General features: G+C 45.6%; 1 protein-coding gene across 1 annotated transcript in view; it reads left to right on the top strand.

Moving 5' to 3' along the window:
• The first annotated feature begins 1,439 nt into the window (after positions 1 to 1,439).
• The window catches only part of LOC124613962 (laminin subunit gamma-1), a 1,180,138-nt gene continuing 1,170,728 nt past the window's right edge, over positions 1,440 to 10,849 (top strand). Inside the window, exon 1 of the mRNA XM_047142745.1 lies at positions 1,440 to 1,616. Within this exon, the coding sequence (XP_046998701.1) occupies positions 1,455 to 1,616 (162 nt within the window). The 5' untranslated portion in view covers positions 1,440 to 1,454. The remainder of the gene's footprint in view (positions 1,617 to 10,849) is intronic.

Raw genomic sequence — 10,849 nt, 5'->3', positions numbered from 1 at the left:
AGGCGCTCTGCATCGCGGTATAGCTTGTTGCCCAGGTTTCGAGAGGGTGCGTTTCTGGATGAGGTATCGAATATATTGCTTCCCCCTACTTATACCTCCTGAGGAGATAACGAATGTAAAATTAGAGAGATTCGAGCGCGCACGGAGGCTTTCTGGCAGTCGTTCTACCCGCGAACCATACGCGACTGGAACAGAAAAGGGAGGTAATGACAGTGGCACGTAAAGTGCCCTCCGCCACACACCGTTGGGTGGTTTGCGGAGTATAAATGTAGATGTAGAATACTTTCAGAAGGCACTTTCTGACATTTAAATCGATACTCGGTGTTAACAAATTTCTCTTCTTCAGAAACGCTTTCCTTGCCATTGCTAGTCTACATTTTAGATCCTCCTTACTTCAGCCATGATCAGTTATTTGGCTGCCCAAATAGCATCTACTACTTTAAGTGTCTGATTTCCTAATCTAATTTCCTGAGGATCAACTGATTTAATTCTACTACATTCCATTATCCTTGTTTTGCTTTTATTGATGTTCATCTTATATCCTCTTTTCAAGTCACTGTCTGTTCCGTTCAATCGCTCTTCCAAGTCCTTTGCTGTCTCTGACAGAATCAGAGTGTCATCAGAAAACCTCAAAGTTTTTATTTCTTCACCCTGAACTTTAATTCCTACTCCAATTTTTTTTTCCTTTACGGCTTGCTCAATGTACAGATTGAATAAGATCGGGAGCCGGTTGGGGTGGCCGAACGGCTCTAGGCGCTACAGTCTGGAACCGCGCGACCGCTACGGTCGCAGCTTCGAATCCTGCCTCGTGCATGGATGTGTGTGATGTCCTTAGGTTAGTTAGGTTTAAGTAGTCCTAAGTTCTATGGGACTGATGACCTCAGAAGTTAAGTCCCATAGTGCTCAGAGCCATTTGAACCATTTGAATAAGATCGGGGATAGGCTAGAACCCTGTCTCACTCCGTTCTCAACCACTGCTTCCTTTTCGTGGCCCTCGACTCTTATGACAGCTACGCCGGGCAGAACTAGGTCCGACAGGATATCACGGAGGTATCCAATGACCTTTTGTCACCTCAGTGTATGCGCTACCTTGTGAGGTGTGCCTAACGTGAGAGGTCGATTCAGACAGAAAGTCGGTATTGCAAAGCAGACTGACGGCCGGGTGGCAGAGACGACCTCAGGGAGACCCGCTAGGATAATGGCACGCAGCGGCAGCGGCGCGACGCCGTAGCGGTAAACGGGTACAGGCACAGGTGCGGCGGTGGGTTTGGGCGCGTGCGGCTGAATGGGCGGCCGGCCGGCGGCGCTGGCGGCGTGGGAGGAGCTGAATGGGCCGCGGCGGCGGGGCGGGCGCGCCGGGCTCCCCGCGCCAGTCGGCGGCGCGCGCTCCAGCCGGACGGATCGCGGAGCAGTGTGCGCAGTCGCGTAGCGGGACCGGGACAGCGGCTAGCGGCATGTGGAGCGGCTCCGGGTGGTGGGCGGCGCTGGCGGCGGCGGTGGCGCTGGCCGCGGCGGTGCGGGCGCAGCAGGCCGGGCCCTACGAGGACGCGGCCGCGCCGGCGCCCGGCTCGCGCGGCGCCCGCATCCGTTGCTATGACGACACCGGCAAGCCACAGGTGAGTCCCGGCCGCAACAGGTGCCGTCGGCAGCGCGTGTGCTACTCGGCCGGCCCGGTGTTCTCCTGCACAGTGATATCCAAATTCGAGTGGTCGCTTCCATCTCACCCACGTTACCTCGTCAGGAAGGTGGGAAGATTACGATTGGAAGCGCCGTCGACGACAGGGTCATTAGTGCCGACGTTACTTCAGGGGCTACGAGCGCCGACCTTCACAGTTTCGCCAACTGGACTCCAGCAAAAGTACACGAAAGTCTAATAAATAATGCATACTCCTCACGAGCCACGGATTTTGGGTGTCTTTCGCAAGTTTCTAGAGCGTGTTTAGATGTAACGAATGCTGCTCTAACACGATGTGCTCCCGAAACATTTTCGCTAAGTCGATGTTCATTTACGAACCTGTTGAATGCCAGTATGAGAGCGGTAACCGCGAACAACAGAGTTAGTGCAACCGACTAAGGTGGCAGACTAGAACTCAATCCCTGCTGCGTTCGAATTCCTCCTTTTTAGGGATCTCTACCTCAGTCGGTAAAAACGGAACCCTTATAGGTTTGTTGTCTGTCTGTCTGTCTGTCAACCCGACTCTTAAGAACACTTTCTTTCAGGAACGGGTAGACATCTCATGTTATAAATATGTCACATACTAAGCATCTACGGTCGCTTAGCGGTATAAAAAACTGAAGGTTCTAAGTCAACGAAACCAAAAGATACAGCAATTTATGCCACATTTTTTGATACCTCGCTCATCAAAACCTATAGGGTACTTCCCGTTGCCCTAGAATCATGAAATTTGACAAGAAACAAGGTTTTGCAGTAAACCTAGAGAAAAAATCCAAAAATTGTGAAAATTTTTTGTCATTTGTTACCGGACTGACTGTCTGTCCGTCCGTCTACTACGATCGCATTTCCTTAACAACGGGTAAGCGTATCAAGTTGAAATTTACGTCACGTACTGAGGTCTTGGTCCCTTCGTGGTGTAAGAAATGTACGCTTCTAAGCCAATGAAGTCAAAAGATATGGCTATTTATGTCACATATTTTGATACTCGCAAACTCACTTATCAAAATTAATTCCACTGACCTAGAATCAAGAAATTTGTCGAAAAGCATGGTTTCGCAGTACAAGTAAAGGAAGTAATCAGAAAATTGTTAATTTTTGACTATGTCACACGAAGAAAATTTTTCTTTATCATTTGTTACCTGACTTCAAACTTGATATTAAAACATTCTTGAGAGTTTTGGAATCCCCCGACCGATATCTTCCCAGTATCGATTTTGATAACTGGCGAACATCGTCAATATTCTCGATTCCTGGAATGGTTGAAAAGTCTTTAAGAATAATTAAATTAGTACGGAATCCTCGGAGCGCGAGTTCTAGTCGCATCTGGCCAATTTTCTTTTTTTTCTAATCTCCCGCTAAACGCTGATATTTCCACAACCACGTTTATTCAGAAAGGAACGTTGACAGTAATAAAGGTAATCATTGTTATACATTTATGGCTAGGTATAATCGAGGTACAATAAGGAATCGTGATAATAATTGCCTGTGATTCAACGGCCAGGTACAAGTCTTTCTATTGGACGCCACTTTGGCTATTTGCGTGTCTGTGGTCTTCCCCAGTTATCCAGCCATGGGAAGGGAAAATACAGTTGAACGCTGAATCCAAATAACGTGTCGTTCCCAGCGACTTCTGCCATGGTTGAGAGGTGAAGGTTATTTTAAAGGCATACTGAAAGTTTCTGTCGTCTTGACGGGGTTAGATCCCGTGACCTCGTGGCTTCCAGTCACGCGCTTTGCCGCTTGGTTACCAGGCCCGACTGGAATCTTGATGAAACGAACATTGGCCGTGAAAAACTGTAGTCATGGAAAAGTTATTCGGCAGTAAAATCTCACGGGATCGTCGTTATATTCACGAGTGTGTGGAAAATACAATGGAGATTACTCAAAGCAAGTACAGCCCTGAATGCATCGATAATTACATGTTCGTTTCAACACGATTCCTTATTGTATTTCGAGTACATCTCGCCACGAAAGTACCACAGTGATCAACACTATTATTGTTGCCCCTTTGCGAAGAAAAATCTTTCGTTATGGTGATACAAGTGCTTGGTGGTAGATAAAGAAATGAAGAGGCTTTAATGAGGAAGGACCAGAATTCTAGTCTGCCACTTTGCAGGTTGCACTAACGCTGCTCATTGACGGTTAGCGCTCTCGTATGGAATTCAATAGGCTCGTAAAACTTTGGAACTCGTTTTATCGAAAACGATTGAAATGTGCATCGTATTAAAGCAGCACTTGTTACATAGGTACGTAGTTCAGTGGTGCGAAAGATGAGCGAAATAAGTTTATAGTACCATGAACAGTAAATAAACTATTATCGTTAGTGGCATATATTTTACACATTGTATATCCCAAATATATTAAGATTCGTTATGTTACGCTTAAGAAACTGAAAAAATACATCATTTGATCCAGTTAGTTATGTTCACTACGTAAGTAGCCCATCACAACAGCGTCGCAGGTTCGAATTCTGCCGTAGACTAGAATTAGATATCACTTTTAGAATCGTACAGGTCAGCCTCTGAGTGAGTGTATACTGTGGCCTTCAGGGTTTCTCAAGTTCGTCTCGGGAAACATCAGAACAGGGTACAAAAGCTACATAGATTATTAAGAAATCATATGCATTGCATTAGACATAGCACGGCAAGTGTAATTCATCTCAAAGAATTTCGTTATAATATCCTTGTGAGAAAGTGTAAGAGTGTTACCATGGTGTACGTTGATCACAATGTCTGCTAAATCTCGAAGCATTAACGAAGTGTCGTGCATAGACGTCTTAGATAAGTATAGTCACACTTTAGCTGGGAGATCCGCTATGGCAAAATTAAAATGTAGCTCGTGGAGAGACGCTGACAAGTCAGCTAAAGTAGATACAGTACTTAGATATTTTTACCACAGTCCATGGAAGGAAATGCAAAATTCCACTTTTGGAGATCTGAAGGAGACATTTATTCCAGCTTGATACCTCTTAATTAAGTGACAGGGGGTCACCTTTCCACCCTCATTGCCTCAAAATTGACCTTACATTTCGGTATCATGTGTAGGGCGAATTGTTATTTTCTGGAGTAATGGGGTTCAAATTCCTGACTGAGAATACATCGCTACATTTCTTGAAGCTTAACTAAAGCATATTAGGCGAATATCGCGACATTTTCTTAAACAGGCCAAATGGTTCAAATGGCTCTGAGCACTATGAGACTTAACATCTGAGTTCACCAGTCCCCTAGAAGTTAGAACTACTTAAACCTAACTAACCTAAGGACATCACACACATCCATGCCCGAGGCATTATTCGAACTTGCGACAGTAGCAGCCTCGTGGTTCCGGACTGAAGCTCCTAGAACCGCTCGGCTACGGCGGCCTGGACTGTATGAAGGAAGATCAGTGAGAATGAACACAAGGAGAGAGTACTCAGTGTGTGAACGAACTCTTCAAAGCCGACCCTCGGCTACAGCACGCTCTATCTCGCGCACCGATATAGTTACGTTACAAACCGCCATGTTACACGCCACCATTCGAAGCTCTTTAGCGCCAAAGGACTACAGGTATGTAGACATGAAGACTAAGGTTGTAAAATTTTAATAACGTTTGTTTTATTTAAAAAGCTTTAAGAGTTTTCACATCAAAAATTCGGAACCACTACTTGTCGGCAGGCCCTCGTACATCAGAGAAGTTCAAACGCCGGCCGGAGTGGCCGAGGGGTTCTAGGCGCCACAGTCTGGAACCGCGCGACCGCTACGGTCGCAGGTTCGAATCCTGCCTCGGGCATGGATGTGTCTGATGTCCTTAGGTTAGTTAGGTTTAAGTAGTTCTAAGTCTAGGGGACTGATGACCTCAGAAGTTAAGTCCTATGGTGCTCAGAGCAATTTGAACTTTTTTTTTTTTTTTTTTTTTGAAGTTCAAATTATTCACGCTGTCTCGCGTTGGTAGAATTCTCCTACAACACTCCAGAAGTGCGAAGGAATTGCCGTGATGTGAGATTAATGCATCTCAGGCAGTATAGACGAAGCGTTTCGTGTAGCAGTACTTCTACAGCTTTTGTCTCCACACGCACGTCAATTTTACGGGTAATGGTTTCGTTCAGCGTAATTTTTACTTTCGCGTTTTTTATCGTCCAAGCATCCTTCTCGCCGTGTGCTGCGTGGATATTACTTGTTCCGCCTCACAATTACACAGACTCATGCAAAGCAAAGTCACGCAACATATCCGCCCCTGTACCTGCTCCATCGCCACGTGCTGCAAGCGTTATGCAGCAGCCCAACCTCCTGTAGGAAACCTCTGACCTGAGAGAGAAAGAGAGAGAGAGACAGATAGAGAGAGAGGAGGGGGTGGGAGAACGTTAGCAGTGTTGTATTCACTTTCTAGCGATGAATTACTTTTGTCTTATTGTGAAAATAGTCCAGTAGGAATTCTGGTCTCGGTTCCCAGCTCCTCCGTCCACGCCGTAATATTGTACTTGAGGTCCATAATCAGAAGTTCTCTCTTATTTTACAAAACGCCTTGCCAGACAATTTTGTTGGGATGGACATCATCTGACGACAGGATTCCTCATACCTACTTCACTATTAATTACTCTCAGTTCCTTCTGTTTTCGATTGCGTCTGTTTCAAAGATACTAGAATAGTAAACAAACTCCTAGCATCCTATCAAAGATATAATTAGGCTTACATATTTTTAAGCTTTCAGAAATTGAGTGAAGTCTCGATTTATCGAAAGAACGGCAGCTCAATTTTTTCTATTCTGCGTGGCATGGGTAGAACCCATTTATCGTCAGTTGCTCCGATGGGTACACCGAACCGCAAGGAAACGAACACATGTTCTTAAGTCCGCGACAGACTGAGTTCATGAAGTGAACGAAACGCTAACAAGTCCGTAGCGAAATCGATATAGCAATACAACAGTTCCAGATCAGTAACCGCACGAGAACGGAAACAAACTAAGTCAACTTGGTTGTGCAGTGGCGCGATACAAACACCTACAAAGTGCAGCAAAGAGTGAGCCGCGTCGCGAACCCGAGCCACAAGCTCAGCGACAAGCAGTCGACGTGAGTGGCGCCAAGTGACGCGCGTATCTCGGCGGTGGCTCCCCTTACGACGGCGGTCCGCAGCCACCGCTCGCAGCCTATTCTGACATCTCCACGTCATTGCTAGACGGGGAACCCGAATCACTGCCGGATACGAAACAATTTTTACGATAGCCTTTGATTTCTGTACAAAGACTCTGTTGCCCAATATCGTAGATACGCTTTTTTATTCCTCTTATTTTGATTCAGTTTTCATTCATTGTAATTTAGATTGTATCGTACAATTATCGGTGGATGTACACATGGTTGGTAAGCTGTTTCAGCGACCGATCCAAATATAAATAAAACAGAGTGCAACCAGTCACTGTACCGACAGCTGTTCATTTCTGATATGTTTCGGAGGTTTTGCTGTGTGATCAGGTGGCAGTTCCGGTGTTTAATTCACGTGGACTGCTCCTGGAAAACCGCCGATGTCGACGTAAGTGCACCTGCGTTGTGCACTTTCCTCGCCAGCTCTGTATCTGAGTTTTACTCATTCACTGTTAGATGCATAGGACTACAGATACATCTGCACATCGTTTTTTCCCAGGAGCGGTGCCCATGAGCTAAACACCCGAACTGCCAGGCACTTAAATGTGATTTGCAGAGTATCCATGTAGATGTAGAATTGATAGAGAAAAGCACCCGAAACCTACCGTAAACAAAAAACTTAAGATTGAGTGACGGCTCATGTTGTGTTGTCGTTTATTATTAATTATTATCATTTCTAGAATGATTATACTCTCTCTCTCTCTGATTGCCACCTATTGTTACAATGCATCTCAAACGTCTAATGTAAGCTACGTATCCCGACCGACGCGTGAGGGATCCTGAAAACTGACTGAAATTCGTAATTGTATCAGTGAATAATATTGATAATACTAATAAACTTTCTCACAGTAGTTTAAGAACCTGCCAAAGACGGATAAAATGAAATCTGAATATAGTTTCTATACCTGCGTAAGTCAATTTCCGAAGCGCTCGTAGTACCCATCTCACACATGAACATATTTTACGAGCAGTTATTGTTGCAAAACTCTATTGTTTCAGAGCTTTACTTCTAGAACCCTCTAATCAACTCCTTTACTGCATCTTTTTACAGTTCTGTTTGTAACGAAACGATATTCAAACATCTATATCTATATTGAACATTAAAAACTTTTTTTTTAAGGAAAGTAGGAAAGCCATTGGAACAGCTTCGAAGTTTCGCCTAGTAATCAAAATAAGCACTTATCACGATATCGGAACTGGTGAACTGAATACTTCATAACACACAGAATCCAGTACGTCGAAGTTAGTAGAGAAGCATCGGAAGAACCTAAAGTAGCACTCTGTCTATCTCAAAGAAGTGTGGCAGGAGTGTTCCTTCATGAAATATATACTGCCTGATGAGGAGTACCGAGACAGTACTATACTAAACTCCGCCCGACCGGCCGCTGTGTCATCCTCAGTCCATTGGCGTCACTGGATGCGGATAAGGGGGACATGTGGTCAGCACACCGTTCTCCCGGCCGTATGTCAGTTTATGAGACCGGAGCCGCTACTTCTGAATCAAGTAGCTCCTCAATTTGCCTCATAAGGGCTGAGTGCACCCCGCTTGCTAACAGCTGTCGGTAGACTGGATGGTCACCCATCCAAGTGCTAGCCCAGTCCGACAGCGCTTAACTTCGGTGATCTGACGGCAACCGGTGTTACCACTGCGGCAAGGCCTTTGGCCCAGACACCCATTAGTGGACATTAGTAAGACGTTTGCCCACCTTTCGCCTCTATGACGGTTTGAACTCCGCTGGAGGCACCATCAGTTGGCTGCACGAATGCCTGTGGAGGAATCGCAGCCCTTTCTTCCTCTAGAGTCGAAACCCGAGAATAAAGTAATGTTGGACGCTGCGATCTGGAGCGAAGTCAACGTTCTAACTCATATGAAAGTGGTTCCACCGAGTTCAGGTCTGGAATCTGCGCAGGCCAGTCCATTTCAAGCATCTTATTGTCCACAAACCTTTATCTCACAGATGCTACCTTATGACAGCGTGCATTGTCATGCTGGTGCAATCATCGTCTCCGAACTGCTCCTCTACTATACTCAATCCACAGTGGCTGTAAAATGTGTTCATATCCTTCCGCTTTTAGTGTTTGCTTAAGTGAAATAAGGAGGCCATGCCCCACCCACGAAAAACTCCCCCATACCGTAACAGCACCTCCACTGTTGGCATTACACATAGTGGCAGCTAAGATACGCCAGGCATTCGCTAAACACAAACCCATCCATCTGGTCGCCACACCGTACAGCGTGATTCATTTCTCCGAATCACTCGTTTCTGGTCATCCACAATCCAGTGACGTCCCTCTATGCGACATTAAATGTCGCGTACCATTGAGTATAGAAATGTGTGACTTATGAGAAGCCGGCCGGTGTGGCCGAGCGGTTCTAGGCGCTTCAGTCTGGAACCCCGCGACCACTACGGTCTCAGGTTCGAATCCTGCCTCGGGCATGGATGTGTGTGTCGTCCTTAGGTTAGTTAGGTTTAAGTAGTTCTATGTTCTAGGGGACTGATGACCTCAGATGTTAAGTCCCATAGCGCTCAGAGCCATTTTGAACTTATGAGGAGCTGCTCAACGCTATTTTTTTTTAACTCCCGGCGCACAGTCATTGTGTTAGATGGACTGCTGGTAGCAATTCCGAACTCATGAGTGATATCTCCCGCTGAGTTCATGTTTAGCTGTATGGCCCCCAGTCCTTCAGTAAGTGAGGTTTACATGGTCTTGGCTTTGATGTGATTGTTCCTTCCCGTTTTCACTTCAGAGGCACAGCACCAACAGTCGAACTGAGCAGCTTTAGAAGGGCTGGAACGTCCCTGATGGATTTGTTCTTACGTTGCATGCAATGACTAGTCCACGTTCGTAGTCGCTCGGCCATCCTGACCGATCCATGCTCCTGTAACTGATTCTCTATTGACAACACAATACGCCCCGCCTCCTTTTATACTGCTTGGTCGCCTCTCTTCACATCTAACGCTCAGTTCCGCATTCCATAGGATTGTCCAGATACTTTTGATCAGATAGTATATAGACGTTGTGGCATACAATGTTCATAACTCTCTGTTACTCTTTAAGCCTGTTCACGAAGGTCACAACGCTGAAATTTTTACTGGTAAATCTCTTATAAAACCGTCGTTCGGCCAGTTCTTGAATATTGTTAAGCGGTTTGTGGCTGTTACCACACTGGATTACCCGAGGAAATACAGAAGATTCACAGAAAGGCTAGGTGCTTCGCCTCTATATCTGTCCTGCGTATACGGAACAATAGAGCCGTTCTGGTTTACCATGTGTCCTCCAACACAGACCACCATAAGTTGGCACACAGAGTTCTTATGTAGGTGCAGATGTATAAACGGTGCAGTGTCAACAGGAACGAAGCAAATACACCTACGGCACGTGAAATATATCACACAATGCACTTCTATCAGAATTTTCCTGGATTTCACGAAAAGGGCTCCGACAGTGCTGAAGAGTTCGTCATATATATATTGGCTGTGTGTTCCATGACCGGATGGACTTCCTGACAGTAAAGTTATTTTAAGCGCTGAAGATGTGGAGAGAGAGATAGGAAGCACATCCGCTATCTAAACGACTCGTAAACTGCGTCCTGTGTGTTCTCGTGATGAAATGTTAGCGTGCGGTACTTTGTTGGATAAGTTAGGTAATCAAGCTCAAATTCCTGTAAGTAGCTTTCCAGTAAACACATCACGCCCTGGCTGGTCGCAATGCCCAGTCGTTTTTCTACATGGCTATGTACGAAAGCGTCAGTGCTCGAGGTCAGTAACGCACGCAGAATGCCAACAACGGACCAGGAGGTAACAGGTTCGACTCCCTGTAGTACAAGAGATGATCATCCTCCACTCACACATCCCGAATAAACACTGACTTTGTTAATAGAAACAACGAATATCAAACCGAGCGCAGGATCTGTCATTACAGTGATTTCGTGTAAATTTGGCAACTAACTGTTCTGTCCATTCCAGTTAGTTTGTTTCTGAAATCAGACAGTGTGACGTAAAGACACGTCATCGGATTAATGTGAAAAAATTGTTGTTAGTCCGTTCGCATTCCCTGTA

The sequence above is a fragment of the Schistocerca americana genome, chromosome 4, assembly GCF_021461395.2.
Source record: "Schistocerca americana isolate TAMUIC-IGC-003095 chromosome 4, iqSchAmer2.1, whole genome shotgun sequence".
Classification (NCBI taxonomy): Eukaryota; Metazoa; Arthropoda; class Insecta; order Orthoptera; family Acrididae; genus Schistocerca; species Schistocerca americana.
The sequence above is the reverse complement of the archived record's forward strand: the minus strand, read 5'-3'. Positions and strand labels throughout refer to the sequence as shown.